Raw genomic sequence first — 19,010 nt, 5'->3', positions numbered from 1 at the left:
CATTATCTGACTTCTGATGAACCCCACAGAGTTAGTGGGCAGCCACCGGGCAGTAGGGGTGCGAAGGACAGGAAATTAGTAAACTTGAATATTAGAATTATGGAAAGATAGAAATGCTGCATCACCTGTGGATAACTGACACCTCCTCCCGATCTTCCAAATGCCCATCCACTCACAAAGTGGCATCCAGGGCACCAAACGGACAACATTATGCCAGATGACATGTAATGGTGGAAAAAGGGGGGAAAAAGAGTAATATGCACACATCTGCTGCGGGGATATGTCAGGTAAATTATTGGTTGTGATGGATTCTCTATAAGTACAAAATGACTGATATTGTTGAATATTAAATTATATGAATCAACGTTTGTTTGCCTTATCTGCGCTTATAATGTATAGGACGGGCCTTCCAGGGAACCCCTCGTTCTGTTTTACGCAAAAGCCCCGGAAGGAGCTGCAACTTACAGAACTGTATCTACTTTAGGAAGAACTAAAGACTTGCTTTTTAAAGTTGTTTTTCGGGCCAGAACCGGGTGCTGTAAGCTGCACTAGTTTCAGGGAGATGGACAGTTGTTATGGCGATAGGAAGCCCCCCTCAACTCACAATAATGTTCGTCTTCCAGGTACAAAGAAACCAGAAATGCTTGAACCAAGGGAGCTGTTGAAAGTGTCAAAGGTGACTTATGAACAGCGAGGTAAAGACAGGAGTTGGTATTTGAGATGATCTTAAGTGAATAGGAAAGGAACGAGAAGAAGTGTGTGACTGGAGTTACTTTTGTTGTATACTTCGTAAAGAGTTACTGGAAATGTTGCAGCCCAACCTGATCTATCGCTTTTTCTCGAATCTATTGTTGTTTAAATTAAATCTTGACCATATGCGTCTGTCTTAAGCTATACCTCTAAGCACTTGAGTGTTCCGTGAGCGCCCTTACTTTGCTAAGTTACTCTGTGAACACTTGTAAATCACCTCCTTTTCAGACATTAATAAGATATCACCTGATCAACAGAACTTTTAGTTAAATATCTGTGTATGATGAAAAATTCCTTGCTAAGTTTCAAAGGCTGTAAAGAAGAAGGGGGAGATATACTAAGATTGTGCGCTATATTTGCGTCACAAAAGTGGCACAAAACAGTGCAAAATCAGTTTTTCCTAATTTACTTTCAAGCAAATAATGTAAAAGTAATGTGAAGTATTGCATAGCACTGCGTCGCATTACTTTGTGCCATGAGGGCCTGGCAAGGGTGGTACATGGGTGTTCCCGTGCAACAACCCAAGGCTTCTCACGCTAAACCCAATTTACCAAATACAGTAGATTGGGTTTAGCGTGAGAAAACTGCACCCTTTTAAACTAGGTGCAAGGAAAGAGAAAAGCTTTAATTTCTCCTTCCTTTTCTGACTTTGCATGCTTGCTGCAATGTGCAACATGCATACAAAGTGGGAAAAGCTTTCCCTCGTGCCTAGGCATAGTAGTTAGTACAGGATGGGTGTCCTTCCTGTACAAAACCTATGCTGAATTCACACACACACACCCTAGCGCTCTGGTGCTAAGGAGTGTGCATGGCGCAGGGCTGCTGTAATCAGTGCCAGCGCAAGGGGAAGGGAAGGATAGAGCCATATCTTTGAAAATATGGTGCTCTCCTGCTCCCTCCCTGTCGCGCAACGCAGTGCAGCCTCAAGCTGCATTGCGTGGAAATTTGGTGAATCTCCCCCGAAATGTCTTTTATAACCAATTAAACATTGTGAATTCTCATTCCATTATGTTTCAATTTATTAATGTTAAATATCTTTACATCCAACAGAAAACAAGCCTTGAATGTGTGAAATGACCATCAATAATGAAGCGAATGCTGTAAATCTTCAATATTAGCAGAAATAATGAGCTACAGTGTTCAGGAAAACATCAGCGCAGTCGGTGACAGAGGAACCTGCACACAAACTGACAGATCCCGGATGAAGCCTCAAGGGCAGTCCAGTGATTGCAAGAGGCTGAGCTGTGCACCTCCACGCCACAAGACGAAGAAATGACCTTAGGAAAATTAAGGCAACAACAATAACAAACCGCCTCCTGTATAAACATGTGTCCAATACCAACTTTGATCATGGGATTTGTATGGTGTGATTACCGCAGTGCTGTTTTCTAAAATGATGACAAGCCATCATTCAGTGCTCTAGGTGAATTGTAAACTCTTTCTGGCCAGACCACAGTAACCAGAGAAGAGCACAACAGAGCGGAGCCGGACAACTGACGGGTAAAGAGGACTTCTTCTATCTACAATACAATAGACTGCCCCAATTTGCGTGCATAGCCATAATCCAATCTAAAGGCACAATCACCTACAAAGACACCTTATAGTGTGGCAAATATTTGGTGGCAATTGCAATGTATTGTTAAAAAAGAAATCAAACGTGCAAAATACTGCGCACAGTGATGGGCCATGTTGGCCCATCAGGAAATACAGTCATGGGATGTAGACAAATATGTACCCGACCCGCAGACACTAACCAAGAAAGAAGAATCATACACATGCAGCACGAGCTTTAGTTTGTCATCACTACTCAAGGTTAATCAGCACCCGTACACAGGACAAAAACCATTCAAGTGCAGTGAATGTAGGAAGAGCTTTAATAGGTTATCAAACCTACGAAGACACCAGCAAATACACACAGGGGAAAAAACATTTAAGTGCAGTGAATGTGCAAAGTGCTTTAGTCACTTATCAAATCTTCAAACTCATCAGCGAATACACACAGGGGAAAAACCATTCAAGTGCAGTGAATGTGTGAAGAGCTTTAATAGGTTATCAAACCTACGCAGACTCCAGCAAATACACACAGGGGAAAAAACATTCAAGTGCAGTGAATGTGCAAAGTGCTTTAGTCACTTATCAAATCTTCAAACTCATCAGCGAATACACACAGGGGAAAAACCATTCAAGTGCAGTGAATGTGTGAGGAGCTTTAGTAGGTTATCAAACCTCCAAATACATCAGCAAATACACACAGGCGAAAAAACATTCAAGTGCAGTGAACGTGCAAAGTGCTTTAGTCACTTAGCAAATCTTCAAACACATCAGCGAATACACACAGGGGAAAAACCATTCAAGTGCAGTGAATGTGTGAAGAGCTTTAGTGGGTTATCAAGCCTCCAAACACATCAGCGGATACACACAGGGGAAAAACCATTCAAGTGCAGTGAATGTGTGAAGAGCTTTAGTAGGTTATCAGACCTACAAAGTCATCAGCGAACTCACACAGGAGAAAAACCATTCAAGTGCAGTGAATGTGTGAATAGCTTTAGTCGATTATATCACTTACAAAGACATCAGCGAACACACACTGAGGAAAAACCATACCAGTGCAGTGAATGTGGGAAGAGCTGTAGTCGATTAGAAAACCTACAAAGACATCAGCGAATACACACAGGGGAAAAACCATACCAGTGCAGTGAATGTCCAAAGTGCTTTAGTCACTTATCAAACCTGCAAACACATCAGCGAATACATACAGGGGAAAAACCATTCAAGTGCAGTGAATGTGCAAAGTGCTTTAGTCAGTTAATTCGCCTTCAAACGCATACTCAAACACACACAAGGGAAAAAACATTCAAGGGCAGTAAATGTGCAAAGTGATTTAGTCAGTTATCAAACCTCCAAATACATCAGCGAATACACACAGGGGAAAAACCATTTGAGATTGCTGTGAATGTTGGAAGAGCTTTAGTCTGTTGTCAAACCTACGAAGACATCAACAAACACACACGGGGAAAAAAAGCCATTCAAGTGCAGTGAATGTGGGAAGAGCTTTAGTCAATTATCAAAGCTACAAAATCATCAGCGAACACACATGGGGAAAATATATAGGGGCACTAAGTGTATGAAGGACTTTTGTCGATTTTCGATCCCACACAGCCCTCAGTCAATACACTCCTTCATTCAACTCACATCGAAATAATCCTAGAGATGCAGAGACTCCGGAGAGATCTTAAGAACATCAAAAATGATATTAACCCCTGTGAGGACATAGACAAGAGCAGAACAGTGCAGTTATTGTGAGAGGAATGAATTACGGAAAAAGATAAAATTCTAATTATGTGGGACATTGAAATACCAGATGATAGAAGACCGGACTAGCAGTAAAGAAGAAAACCAGATAACAGTATTTGCAGAATTATAGAAGTGTTTGTTTCCAGTGATTGTTCACTTCTGTACACATAGCAAATCGACATGATGCACCAGGATACACAGTGGGAGACTAGCACAATGTGGATTAAAAGAAAAGAAACATTCTTGATTTTTATTTGGTGAAGAAGAAATACAAAGAAAAACACTCTGTCGTACCTGATCACACTACCACTAAAAGCAACACTGAACAATACTGGGACTAACAACAGTACTTTCAGCTAACTTGTCGGATTTTTGATAAAACCTACAAACCCAACACACCCAGAGTGGATATGTTGTCACGGCTCTGGAGATGGAAGCTTCATTGGTAAAATGTATGTATTACTATTAACAAATGCCACTGCAGCATATGTAATGAACTAAAGCGAAGCACAGGTATTCAAGAAATAACCTATTTTTAGATATGAAAAAGTATATACATTGTTTTTAAGTAACATTTGCTGCATCTTTTGCAGACTGTGTTTGGTTAATGGATCAGCTTGTGCCTCGGACCTTATAACGAAGTGTGACCTGTGGCTCCTCTCCAACTTGACTCCCCCTATTCATTTTGTGCCTTGTCAAACTCTTCTTTTTACCAGGATTGAGCCACTGTAAGCAGCAGACTCTGTTTGAAGAATGTGGTGAAATAGTGAAATCCCACATCAGAGGCATATATGGACTAGGACAATCAGTTGCACTCCCAGCAACTCGTCTTTCACACTGATTGTCCCTTGTCCCCAATTGTTCGGAAGGATTTGTCGTATGAATGCCAGAAGTGGCAGTGACATTCATGAAGCTGAAAATAACAGGAATGTGTGGGAGATAGAGAGGGGGAGAGATAAAGAGAGCGAGAGAGACAAAGAAAGGGGGAGAAAAAGATAGATGGAAGGAGGGGGAACGGCAGGTGATTTGTATTCACCTAAAAATAAGCAGCTGATCGAGGAAGCCTGGGAGGCCTAGTCTGCAGTCCCCTGAAGTGGATCCTCAGTGCCGGGCCCCTCCAGTTGCTTCCCCCGCTGGCACCCCTTGGCAAAGAGCACAATGGCGAGAAGAGGAAGTGAGAGGACACACAGGCGTCGGCAGCAGTCGTGCACCCAGCACAACAAGAAGTCTATGTACAACCGGGCAAGTGGGCAGCCCGCGTGGAAGCAGTCTGTAGGCCGCAAACAGGGGAGGAGATGTACTCCAGCCAAGAGCAAAACCAGACCTCAGGGAGAGCGCTAGCAGTACTCTCTGTGACCAGTCCCAGTTTGTGGGTCCGCGTCCATGCAGGGGGACAAGCGTGGGGTCCGGGTCACATTCAGCACAACACGTGTCCTCAATTACGGCCGTCCGGCTGTGCGTGCATTTAGTCCACCATCAGACCACAGAGCCTGCTCACCCCACCTATAGCCCCAGTCCAGCTGGCGGGCCCCTCCCCTCGTCCAGGGTCAAAGGGGTTTTTCAGCACGTTGTAGAGTGGCTCCAGCCACGCAGCCTTGGGAGCACCAACAGCAGCCCCAGGGCAGCCACTCCCAGTGACGCAGCCAACAAGCAGCGCGGCTGCCACACACCCGGCCGGCCAGCAGTTGGGGCCCAGGGCACAGCACCCTCGCAGAAGGCAGACGCGGAGGCCGCACAGCAAGGCATCCCACGCCGCACCAACCTCTCCAGAAAGACTCGCAAGCAGGGCAGTCGGCACTCCGCAAATCAGAAGGCCCTCATATGGAAGCTGGGGCCCTCTGCCTCCGGGGCCCCCAGTCGTCCAATGCCGATCCGTATCCCCCGCTGTTGCAATGTGAGTCCGGGCGCATGTCCTCGGTTGCCTTCAGGGCAGGCAGTGATGGCAGCTGGCAACGTCCAAAATGGAGATCTCACCCGTCCCGGGGATTTGCAGCCCCGTCGTTACAGGTAGGAGACCCAAGTGGATTCCGCAAGCTGGCAGACAGCTTCTGCAGCAGGGAGACTCCCAGGGTCAACGATGACTCAAGTCCCGGCTGGGAGCTCTGCTACAGTACTACCGCATGTTTGGCGACAAGCCACGCCCCCATGGGGTCCTTCACCTTATCCCCTCAGGTAATGGGTTGGATAATCCCTTGGGGGAGTCTTGGCTCTAGACCTACACACACTTTAGGTACATTTAGAGTAGTGTTCACATAGTAGGAGTATGCTAGTTTACTGCCTTTTTTATATTCGTGCATATATACAATTGTTTAGCACCATGGTAGAACTATATCTACTATTTTCTCCTTTGGTTCTTGTAATAACGTTTATCTACTTCTGTCTCATAATCATTGCAGCACACATATTTTATGCAAGAATAACGTTGGTTCAATAAATATTATTGAAAATGTCAAACTGTGTATTTTCTGTATGTTTCTCGGAGAACAAGTAAGCAACAGTGACTGAGTTTAAGGTATTGTACTCTTTCCATGATCCCTGAGGAGTCAGGGTTGTCATGTTCAGTGGTTACCAGAAACCATTCGCTCTTTGGTAAGGTTAGGGAGGCTTGCGTGGCACTGTGAGCTAGCTGGTCTATAGTCAAACAAGTCCTGTGGGGGTGTCCGGAATCAGTCTTGACAACTTACTCTTAGTTCATGTTGTCCAAACAATACGCGGGTCCTACAGATTGGTAGGAACTACACAAAATGGCACCACCTACATCAGTTAGGCTCTTATTTAATGGTCAAATCTGATTAGTTCTGTCGCGCTTTCTCAGAGATCCCTACTCACATTTTAACCGGATTCGCCCGTAGTGGAAAGGGAAACATATCCGTCTCAGCTGAGTAGGTATACCCTATGTATTGACTGTAGGTTCAATCAAGCTTAGAGGATTTAAAGTTCCCGCATTGTGAAACAACAATCTCTATAAAATATCAGTTAAATACTAATGCTGTGACAATGACTGAACAGGATGAAAACATTGAAGAACAGATAGTTGGACTATATATTTCAGAAAATTGCAGACAGGCAGTTACTTATGGCCTCCCGGCGACAAATGGAGATGTTATCTTACTGGTTGAGGCACACAAAGCTTACCGAACAGAGGTATTCTGTTCTTGGGTTAAATTCCCACCTGCAGATGCACGCAAATGGTTGTTTCATGAATACATTGAAGATGAACCACCTGATGAGTAGTTCCCATATGGGGACTTAGAAGTCCTATTAACTTACCAAGAGCACATTAATTGGTTTAAAGGCACCCAACCCCATACCACAAAACATTCGAGACTTGGTCCGCTCAGCAGAGAAGGAGCGACCTGGCTGGTCATAGCTTCATACACACCCCATCCAGACATTGATGCTTTACCATTAGCAGGAATGTGCAAACTTTACAGAGATTTAGTAAAAATATACAGAAATTGAACACAATACATAATGAGAACATTGACAGTCCAACCCGCGGGCTGCTCTGGCTACACATCCACACATGGCTACCACGGGTATTAGCCCACAAACACTAAATGCCATTATGGGAAAAGTTCCCACCCCAGGAGAAAATCCCATTCTAGATAGCACAAAAAACAGCACAGCTTGAAGCAGTTTTTCCCCACACAGGCTCGCAGGAAAAACACAGAATATTGACAATTTGCTTGCCAATGGGGATGGCTCCCCAGTTAGAAGATTGTGCCACTTGGGGTACAATTTACTCTGCCGTATAAACCAGAACACATAGTACCCATTCAATAGCAGTTATACCAGATGTACTGAAACAGATTCAGAATGAGTATCAGGCAGAGCCTTCCTTAGATGTAGGGCTGAAACTCATGGACAATTTTGCCCAGGTATCAGCAATTATTTTGAGTAACATAAAAGGGCAGGCAGCAGTGGTGGCTCTACGCCAACGCCTGAGGAAATTTACTCCTGCACAGCGGGAGCACGAATTGCCCGAGATTATCTAAAATAAATATGCCTCTCTAAGCAAAGATAATCTGGGAGCCAAACATGGGAAACCAATAGCTAAGAGTAGTTCTGCAAAAGATAACTCTAAGCAAGCACCTGATTCTTCAAAGTAGTAATGGGATAATAAAAAAATAAAACAAAACACAGTCACAGGACCACACCGAACGAAAAAACTATTTGCAATTTGAGAAACCGTGACAATATTAGAACGTTTGATAGCTATCAGGATACTGATACAAGTTCATCTCGTTTCTTTCAGGAGACATCCGAAAAGCATTAGGAGAAAGCCGGACAGTCAGAGTACAGATTGGAAGAGCGAGTCAAGCTGAAAAGGAAGACACATTGCACTTTGGGCTACATCATTAAACAGAAAGACAAGCAAAAGACGTCAAACCTCAATTTAAAAAGAAGAAGGTGGTCAAGATTAAAATGACAAATTCCCAGGCTACTGAGGACTCTGCTTCATAACAGGGAATGGGCAGTGTTTCAGTAGTCACCATAGCTCGCCAGAACCTGATGGACTTTCTGGGGGTAGTAGCACTGAGTGAGCATATCATGGTGGAAACACCTGATACAAGAATACATGTCCATATCGTTTATATGAAATAACGGTCCAGATGGAGGAGGTCATACCTAGGAAAATAAAGGGTCTGGTTTGGGAGAACCTGACCTATGGTTATGACAATCATTTGGCTGAAAAGGGTTGGCGACCTGAGTTCGCAATTGATTGCCCAATGGGAGAATAAGTTACTTTACCTGCCTTCTCTGGCCTCGTACCAGAATCAGTTAAAAATTCTTAGCACAGGAGTTGGCGTTAGATCTGGCTCCTGCATTTGACTGCAATCATGTTGGGTGGGATGGTGAGTCACTGCATCATGAAATCCCATTAAAATCAATTCCTTAACCGCAGAGACAATACCCATTTAAACATGAGGTAAAGAAACAAGTTAGGGAGATCTTGTATCTTAGGGAGATCTTAGATCAACTTGTGATGAATAATCCCTTGCTTCTGTAATGAAACCCGATAATTCATATTATTTAGTCTTAGATTACAAACATTAAAACACGTACACACATAGTTACAGTACGAAATGCACACAATGCCGCACCAATGAATAACATTGTGTCGAAAAACTCTAGATATCTCAAATGGATTTTTCTGCCAAAACATAGCCCTGGAGGCAGATATTTGACAGTATTCTCAGCGCTAGGCTCTCACTGTCAATTTTGTTGATTACCCTAGGTGTATAAGAATAGCCCTGGGTTGTTCGCAGCCAGGAAAACAGAGTTACTTCAAAATTTTAATAAGGAGGCTTTTCTTATGTAGATGAAATATATCTGCTGGATAATGAATGAATGGAACACTTGTCTAGGGTAAACCCAAAAATTCTTGAATCAAAAAAATAAAAAATTGCCCACGTCAGTGTCCTATTTGTAGGGTACGAATTGTCAAGTGAAAAAAAAAAAGCCTGGTGGTAAAATCTTCAGACATATGTGCCCTACTCCAGCCTCTTACAACTCTGAGAAGACTACAATCCATTTTAGGATTCCTGAATTTTGACAGGACATACATTTTGGATTATGCAGAAAGGTTAGAACCTTTCTATGACTTAATTATATCTGATTTGTCAGTGCACCATTGGACACAGAAACATACTGATATCCTATGTTCTGTATACGCTGACATTTACACACACGTCAACACGACTAACTTGGTTATTTGCATAGTCACTGGACTTACCGGGTACAGGTGGGCCTCGTTTGAACTGGCTTCCTCTGATTCTTGTATATGTAACTAATTAGTGGGTTAGATTGATAGTTTGACCGTTTGTCAACCATTTTGCCTAAATATTCCCTCTTTGCCTCTCTACAGCTTCGAGTTTTATCATTCAAAAATCGAAGGCTATGCTCGTCGTCAAGGCCCGCTAGGTAATGACACCTATAATAAAGCGTGGCTCTTTGTCTACATTTGGGTGTCTAATTGTATTGCGTCTTTACTATGTATCTCTAAATATACAAGTTTTTTTCTTTTTAGATTCCGTTATCAGGCCATGTTTGCGAGAATCTATAAAAAGGCACATCTTTACATTTTATTTGCATAATCGTATAGACGACTGTGTCGCAACATTGAAATTCTAAAGGTACTTCCGTAATGAGTATTATCCATTGGTTATGCATGTTTCAGTGTTGCATTTTAAACCAGCTTAGTCTCTCGGATCAAATGTAACAAGCCTTTATTGTTTACTTGTATCAATGCGAGGTATATATTTTCTTTATTTGGATGTCCAACTGTATTACTCTCCTACGGTACGAGTCTAATACGCTATTCACTGCCCGTTTTACGTATCCAGTTTTTGGTTAACATGCGATTTTCGTACATTTTCAATAATAAGGTATTTTTTAATGCCTTATTTCCATGATTCTGTGGACGAATGTTTTGGAATATTGAAATGTTTCAGGTTTTCGCCCAATATGAATTATAGACAGTTTAGTCTTTTAATTGAACTTTACAAGTCTTCAATGCCCACAATAAATTTGCGTTTGCTAAATCCATGGCATTTCTACTGTTTAACAATATAGTATACTTATGATGTGGATATCTGATCTACACTAATCAATTAGAGTATATTAAAATTTATTATTTTTGGCGTTTTTCAACCTGATTATATCCTTTAGTATTAGCCGTAACAAGTAATTATTATTCATCACGAACAAAAATTACTAAAAACTAATTTCTGAATTATATTTAATTCTTTTTAATATATAAGGAATACGTGAACAATATTTCCTCTTCTGTTCTGTCACATTCGACATCACGAATTAGACAGCAATTCACAACAGAGTAATGCCACTAGAACAAAAATAAATCTGAAACATTTCTAGTAAGTAAAAATCGAAATCCTCCTATGGTTACCGAATATATCTTTTTGTTTTCTCTTTTGGTTTATTTTTGAAAAAAACATTTTTTTCTTTATTTCAGATAATTTAATCATGAGTGTGACCTGCAAATCTTAATCGTTTTTTGTTGAATTATCAAAATTGTCTCATAAGTAAGTATTGTATTAATTATCCCTATAATCCAGATAGGGTATTATCTATGCTCAGAGTAAAAATTGGTAGCAACCTGACCCTTTGTCCATGTTAGTAATATTTGGTTACGGATCTAGATGAGCATTGCAGTACACCACATATATAGACTTGATTTGTTTATAAGTCTTTCTTGTCCATTGTTGGGAGAATATAATTTTGGTTTGTCAAATTATGAGTTCTGTTGATATGTTGTTATAACTGATTTAATAGAACATGCATCTTTTTAATAGAGAGTATTATGGTTATTATGTGATACATTGAATGTAACATTATTCTAATAAAGGTATTTTACTATATACTTTTTTCTTAGGCAATTAGTGGCTATTCCTGAAGAAAGCGCTGGTTCGCCGAAACGCGCGTCGAGATTATTATTGTGCCACATTTCCTCTTTTTTGTTTTATATTTTATTTATACCTGTGATCTTGTGGTTTTTTTTTTCAAACACATTTTTATTGATTTTTTGCACAACAAATATTCAAGGCACAATCCGCCAATAAGCCCACGCAGGGGCATTTCAAAATTCAAAGCATACTGTTTACACCACAGACAAATGGGAGGGTCGGAGCTTCCCATGATCGCAATGTACCCCAGGCCCATCTGCAACGTATCTGTAGAGTTCAGCATCTAAGAAGATGAGGCACAGTCCTAACGTCTACCATTAAGGATAATTGCTGAGAGCAGTGACGCCTCAGTGAATGTCGTTGCGCTGTGTGCTCTCTCTATGCTCTCCAGACCAACCAGTTGTCAGCGTGTGTGCCCAACTAGTATTGTCTCTCCAGGGCTCAACGAGAATCGAAAAGTGGATACTATACCAGGAACAAAAATTTAAAATCCCCAACACGCCCTTCTCCCCCCGAACTCCCTTTCCCACCCCTCTCCCCAGTGGTGGAATTGCTATACAGGAGCGTGCCAACCGTGTGGTGACCCTCAGAGCTGGAACATATGCAGGGCTCTGAGTGTGGAAGGGCAGACCGCTGACGGCAGGCCCTTCGAGAGGAAGGAAACCAAAGGTCCCCATCGGAACTCAAAGTTCTTAAAGTCTTCTCGGGAGATATCAGACATGCGTTCCAAGCTTAGCAGCTGCCATAGGCGGGAATGCCATAGTGACATCGCCGGCGCTTCCCTCTTCTTCCATGCAGCCGCTACAGCCAGTTTGGCAGCTCCTAAACAGAGCCACATAATTCTCTTATCAGCCCTGGTTTGGTGTTCTAGTAATGGGTCTCTAATACTAAGCAGAGCCTCTGCCATTGAAGTCGGGACGCGGTATCCCAGGATGGTCTTCATCTGAGCCAGAATCTCCTCCCAAGATGGCCTGATGGAGGGGCAGTCCCACCAGATGTGTTGGAAGTCTCCCAAAAGGCCACAACCCCTCCAACATCTATCAGATTTACCTGGAAATATTCTTGCTAGCTTAGATGGGTATAAGTACCAATCCATCATTACCTTCAGATGGGCTTCTCTTAAAGCTGTGGATTGATTGAACTTAAAGATATCCGTCCACAGGTGGGACCACTCTTCTTCCGAGAAGTCCCGTTGGGCCATCCCCTCCCACCAGGACATGAAGCGGGGACGTGGGGCGATTTCCGTAGAGAGAAGGAGTTTATACAGCGCAGAGATAGCCCCCTTCATGGATTTAGCTTTAATGAGGAATGATTCGAACCTGGTGATGGGTCTGGTGGCACCCGTCCTAATACGGGGGTCAAGAGCCCAGTGCAGCAGCTGTGCGTGATGGTATCGCTCGTGGTCCCCTACCCCATAGTCCCGTTTGCAATTCTCGAAGGTGAGGGGGTCATGGTTGTGAAATAGATGCGTTAGTGCGAGGCATCCACCCTCCCTCCAGGCATCAAACGTCCCCTCCCGAAGCGCTGGGGGGAATGAAGAGGTGAAGTGAATTGGTGTGAATGGTGACGGGAAGGACGTCCAACCCTCCTGCTCCGCCACGGAGTCCCACACCCTAAGAGTAGTGCGCGTTGGGGTGCTGATGTATGCATTTGGGGGTCTGTCCTTTTTATTGCGCCAGATCAAGTCCCAGATCATCCTGCCTGCTACACTGCGGTCCATGTGGAGCCAGTGCTTCTCTGATTCCTTTTGTGACCACTCGACCAGAATGCGCAGTTGGGCCGCCTTGTAATAGAGTCTAAGATCAGGGAGTCCAGCACCCCCCTCCCTCTGTGGTCGACGGAGCATGAAAAAGGAAAAGCGTGCCCGCCCTCCCTGCCAAACAAACTTCAGGATCATTGTCTTCAGGCGTTTAAAAAAATCCTCTTCCAGTTCTATGGGGAGCGCCTGAAATAGGTAAAGCAGTTTGGGGAGGAGAGTCATCTTTATAGCATGGATGCGCCCCAGCCAGGAGAGAAAGAGCGGCTTCCAACCTGCCAGATCCTTTTGAGTGCGGGAGAGGATTGGGGAAAAATTGGCTGCATATAGTTGCTCAACCTTAGGCGTCAGCTGTACCCCCAGATATTGTATGGAAGAGGACGCCCACTCCAGAGGCGTTAGCGTTCGGAGTTGTAAGGACTCCGTGTGCGAGAGAGTAAGATTAAGAATGTAGGACTTATCCAGGTTGACCTTGAAGCCCGCCGCTCTTTCGAAGGAGCTAAGCACTTCCTGTAAACAAGGGAGTGAACCCAGCGGGTTAGACAAGGAGAGGAGGACATCATCCGCAAAGAGGGAGATTTTGTGGGTTTCACCCGTAAAAGGGAGGCCCTCTATCCCCTGGTGTTCCCTTATCGCTATAGCTAGGGGCTCTATACTAAGGGCGAAGAGTAGAGGGGAGAGGGGGCAACCCTGTCTAGTCCCCCTGGAGTGGTAAAATGAGGTAGATTGCACCCCGTTGACCGAGACTCTAGATTTTGGGTGTCTATAGTTGGCCCGTATCATTGTTATAAACTGAGGGGAGAAGCCAAATTTCGCGAGTGTGGCCCACAGGAAACGCCAGTCCACTCGGTCAAATGCCTTTTCAGCATCTAGGCCGACCAGGAACACAGGAATATCAAATTTGTTGGCTTTCTCGATTAAGTGGACGATACGTCGGGTGTCGTCATGTGTTTGACGTCCCTTAATGAAGCCCGACTGGTCGGGATGGATAAGAAGTGGCATGAGGTCCTACATTCTTTTGGCTAGTATGGAGGAGTACAGCTTTGCATCAATGTTTAGGAGTGCAATGGGCCTGTAGGAGGCGCAACGAGTGGGGTCCTTGCCTGGTTTGGGGATCACGGAGATCACCGCCTCGGCCATGGAGTCCGCGGTGTCGCCGTCCGTGGCCATCCGGTTAAAAAGCCGGACTAGGTGAAGACTAATGTCAGCCGCAAAAGTCTTGTAAAAGACCGCGGTATACCCATCAGTGCCAGGCGCCTTGTGGGGTTTCAGTGCTTTGATAGCTGCTTGAACTTCCTCGAGAGTGATTGGAGCAGTGAGAGCCTCATTCCATTCCGGGGCGACCTGTGGGATCGGCAAGTCCTGCAGGAAGGCTTGTTGATGGGCTGTGTCAAGGGTATCAGTCGCATACAGGGATTTGTAAAAGGACCCAAATAGATCCACCTTGTCCTCGTCTTTATTGAATCAGAGTCCCTGACATGTCTTGGATACCCCCTATATATTCTCTTTCTCGTTTGTCCTTCAGTTGTCTGGCCAAGTGTTTCCCTATCTTATTACCCTGAGTATAGGATAGGTTGCGCAGCTTGAGGAGGGTGAACTCTGCCCTGTTATTATAGATGGCCCGCAACTTGCCTCTGAGTGCCGTGAGTGTGCGGAGCGTCTGTCTAGTGGGAGCATGTTTATGGGCCCTCTCAGCAGTCGTTAGTTCTACCTCTATGTCTTCCCTTTCTTTAGCTCGCTGTTTATTCAGGGCTGAATTGAGCGCTATGTATTTACCTCGCAGAACTGCTTTAAAAGTGTCCCAGGTGTTATAGTCAGAGGTCTCGTCTGGGTCGTTAAAGGAGAAGAAGTCTTTGATAGTCTCCCTCAGCTGCGCAGTCGATTCCTTATCCCTCGACAAGGCTTCTGGGAAGTACCACCGGGCAGGTTTCGGGGCATTGCCAAGCCAAGTAAGACACACCGTATACATCCCATGATCAGACACCGAGATGGGGAGTATCTTAGCATCCTGTAGGTTACCCTGTAGGGACTGACTTCAAAAAATGTAATCCAGTCGCGAATAAGACTGGTGCACATGTGAAAAGAAGGAGTAATCTTGGGTAAGTGGGTGTAAGACCCGCCATTTGTCCAAAAGTCCCATGTTCCCCATGCAAGTCTGTACAGAGTCGGAGAAAGTACCTATGTCTAATCGGCGTGTGTGCGTGCTATTAAGTGTTGGGTGCCAGACCAGGTTAAAATCCCCCAGGAGAATTAAAGGGCCCTCTGCAAAATCATTCACCTTTCCCAACAGTGAAAGTAAGAAAGTCTTTTGGCCTGTATTGGGGGCTTAAATTGACGCAAAAGTGCACATCTTACCCTTCATACGGCCTTTGACCATCAGCCATCTCCCCTCTTTGCCCATAGGTTGAAACCGAGCGGCTGTGCTGAAGATAAGCGCCACCCCCTTCTGCTTAGTGGATGCTGAGGCTTTATAGATAAGGGGATATGACTTATGTTTAAGGCGGTGGTCTTCAGTTTCCTGTAGAGCCACTATATCCAAATGCTGATCTGAAATATATTCCCAGACCTTTTGGCGTTTCTGCGGGGAGTTGAGCCCCTTGACATTCCAGGTTCCTATAGTGAGTGGCATTCTAAGGCAATCCTAATGTTCCCTCTATAGAAGCCATCCTCCGCCCTGTCCTCCTGAGCTGAGCATGCCCACCTCCCATCCTTCCCTGCCCGTGTTGATGAAGTCCCCCGCCCACGGTGATGAGGCCACCACAGCCCCCATTCATGCCAGAGCCCCCCTTCCAGCGCCACCCCCAGCCAGACCATAATATATCTCTCAAATGAATTACGGTGAGGATTCGCACTGTAACATTACCACCAATCCCTCCCTTCCCCAATACACCCCAACAGATCAATGCAAGAACAGCTCCAAACATGAAATCCATTTGTCGAATTTAGACCCAGGTCACTGTAACGTCAGTTCAAACTTGTAGTATATGAGTACTTGTGTGGGTTATTTGGCAGTGGCGGCTCGACGGCTCGAGACCCCCCGCCCCGTCCGCCAACCCTGTTGCCATACTTATCTAAGTGCGACCATCAAGAAAGCTCTCAGGATCCGGCACCTGTGTCCTTGGAAACCTCCTGAATTGCTGCCGCTTTTTCTTGTGCCACTGTCTCTAGATTCGGCTTGTGGGTTTTCCTGGAAGAGCGTCCGCGCCTCACCTTCTGCCATCCGTCACCTGTCGCTTGGGAAGACCAGAGCGGAGTTCTCGCCGAACCTCCCCCTTCTTCGTCGCCCGGTCGGTCCTCCTCTTGTGGAATACCCAGTAGGGAGCAGGTGTCCCTCAAGGAACGCAATTGGTGTAGGGTTCCGTTCCATTTGAAGATTAACCTAAAGGGGTGTCCCCAGAAGTAAGGGATCCCTTCGTTGCGGAGGAAGGTGGTGGCTATTTTAAACGATCTCCTCTTTTGTAGGGTGATTGCCGATAGGTCCTGGAAGAGTTCCACAGCATGGCCCTGATATTGAAGGGGCTGTTTGAGACGTGCCGACTTTAGTATGCGCTCCTTGAGGGGGTAGTCGGGCAAAAAAGCCAATATGTCGGGGGAGGGGGGACCCTGGGATCGGCGGGTCAGCCCCACCCGGTGCGCTCTATCGATAGGGATCTCAAATTCCTCATCCTCATCGAGTACTGTCCTGAATAGGGCTTGTAGATAGCCTGTGATATCGTCCCCCTCCGCTCTGGGTGGCACATTGCGGACCCGAATGTTGTTTCGCCTTGAGCGATTTTCGAGGTCTTCCGTATGGGATTGGAGATCAGTCTGTTGCTCATGCAGCCGAGTGATTTCTTGTCGGAGGTACTCGATTTCTTCGTTTCTGGCTTGGCCCGAGAGTTCATTCGCGGCCACCCGCTCCCCCAGGTCGTTGACGTCTCGGCGAAGCTCCTTATCGTCCCCCGCCATTTCTTGTCTAAGGGATTGGATATCTTCCTTAAGGGAGGTGAAGAGGGCCTCCATGAATGTCTTGGTTGCCGGGGCTTCTCCCCCTCGTGGTCTGTCCCTTTGGGGGGGGACCCTGAGCCGGATGTGTCCGGGCTTTTTTCGGTCTTTGAACCCCCTTTGGACAGCATGTCTGTTATGGTGCGGTTCCCTTTGCGGTTGGAGGAAGCCATCCTCTCCCCTCCAGTCGGTTCGCCTGCTAGACGAGGTCGCAGTCAGATGGTGGCGGGCGTGCAGTGGGGCGAGGATAATTGGCGCGCCTGTTTCGCGTTACCTCTCTGCAATGGGCGCGTGCCTATTGATCTCGTTCTGGCTTTGCTGTTCACGATCCTTCAGGGCCAGCGGCCATCCGTGTCTCTGGTAGCTCGGCTTCTTCTCTCCACCCCAGGTGCCCTTCCTGTCCGGGGACTCGGCCCGCTCTGCCTCGTGCTGCGCTGGTGAGGTACCCACCTCCTCCAAGGTAAAGTTCCCTTGTGCGATGGTCCTGCTGGGGGTCCCCGGGGACACGGCCACTGCCCCCCAGCCCCTCTCTGTGCACCTCGGGTTCAGCCCTCCTGCCCTCCTCTCATTCAAGTCTCTGACCGCAGGCAGTAGTGGCAGTGTGCGGTTCGCGCGATCGGCGCCAAGGCCCACTGGTAACCGCTGCTGGGGGCTCGATTAGTGCCCCCGATCTCCTGTGCCTGTTCTGGGCCTGGTTTCCCTGCGCTCTCACATAAGAGGCTCAGCCGCCTCCGTTGGCGGCCCTGCGGCAGCAGACCACCCTGCGCCAATGCAGAGAACCTGTCCACAGTTCCCTGTGCCTTTGCGTCTCCTCACTGGCTCTACGGGCGATGTATGCTCGAGCGCACGCTTCCTGAGGTGGCGCGCTCCAAGTCCGCCTCCGCCTCCGCCGCCCTCACCTATGTATGCAGTCCGAGGCCGACGCGCCTCCACCGGCTAGGCCCAAGCCGGGGCCTCACTTGCTTCTTCGCGCCGGTTCCCCTGGCACCTCCTTCCGGCGTACTTCTCCTCCGGACCTCCGCAGCGTCCGGGGGGCTCCTCCGGCGCAGCTCCCCAGTCTGGCAACAGTGACGTAGGCCCCGCATACTCCGTTCACAGCGGGAGCCGGATCGCCGTTCTTCGCGCCTCAATGCGGCCCAGCCGTCGCCTCCGGCTCACTTCTCCGTGTCTGGATCTCGCCGGGGCCCCAAATCACCCAGCTGGTGACTCTCTCACCCCTGGCTACCGACACCGGGCCCGGCAGCGAAATGGTCTGCTAATTAGACACGGCACGGGGAACGGGGACGGGGAGCCTCCAAAGAACACGTCTGGCTAAGCCGCCATCTTGGCCACGCCCCGTGATCTTGTTTTTAATGAACTGTTTGTTATAATATTGTGTTTGATTTGTTTCATACTGTATGTTGATACAATTTTTTAATTGATATATGTACAGCAAAAAGTGTTTTTTAGAACCATTAAAATCTTGATATTAAAGACAGAACTCAATTTTTCGATGTGTTAGTTCTCCCATGTATCATTGTGTAGACAAGAAAATACAATTGCCTAGGTGTGTTTCTTCTCATAAATAAGTGTCCCTGACCTAGGAATTTAACTAACTGTTGTTCAGGGGGTCCTTGTTATATACATTGTTTACCGGGTACACCTACATCACTTTTAGTGAAGGTGATACAGTCCTTTTAGCATACAAATCACATTTGTACACGAAAGCTGAAATGCGTTTTACACCCACTGAAAAAATACTCATAGCAGAACAAACTACTGTAGTGAGAGAGAGAGATAAGAGAGAGATAGAGAGA

The 19,010-nt window shown here is 46.1% G+C and overlaps 1 protein-coding gene across 1 annotated transcript in view; it reads left to right on the top strand.

Moving 5' to 3' along the window:
- Positions 1-6,351, top strand: part of LOC144805864 (uncharacterized) — a 30,254-nt gene extending 23,903 nt beyond the window's left edge. Inside the window, exon 3 of the mRNA XM_078672343.1 lies at positions 1,801-6,351. Coding sequence (XP_078528469.1) covers positions 2,437-3,630 — 1,194 coding nt within the window. The 5' untranslated portion in view covers positions 1,801-2,436 and the 3' untranslated portion in view covers positions 3,631-6,351. The remainder of the gene's footprint in view (positions 1-1,800) is intronic.
- The last annotated feature ends 12,659 nt before the right edge of the window (positions 6,352-19,010 follow it).

The sequence above is a fragment of the Lissotriton helveticus genome (genome assembly GCF_964261635.1).
Source record: "Lissotriton helveticus chromosome 1_1 unlocalized genomic scaffold, aLisHel1.1 SUPER_1_unloc_3, whole genome shotgun sequence".
Lineage (NCBI taxonomy): Eukaryota > Metazoa > Chordata > Amphibia > Caudata > Salamandridae > Lissotriton > Lissotriton helveticus.
This window is presented reverse-complemented; position numbering and strand designations above follow the sequence as displayed.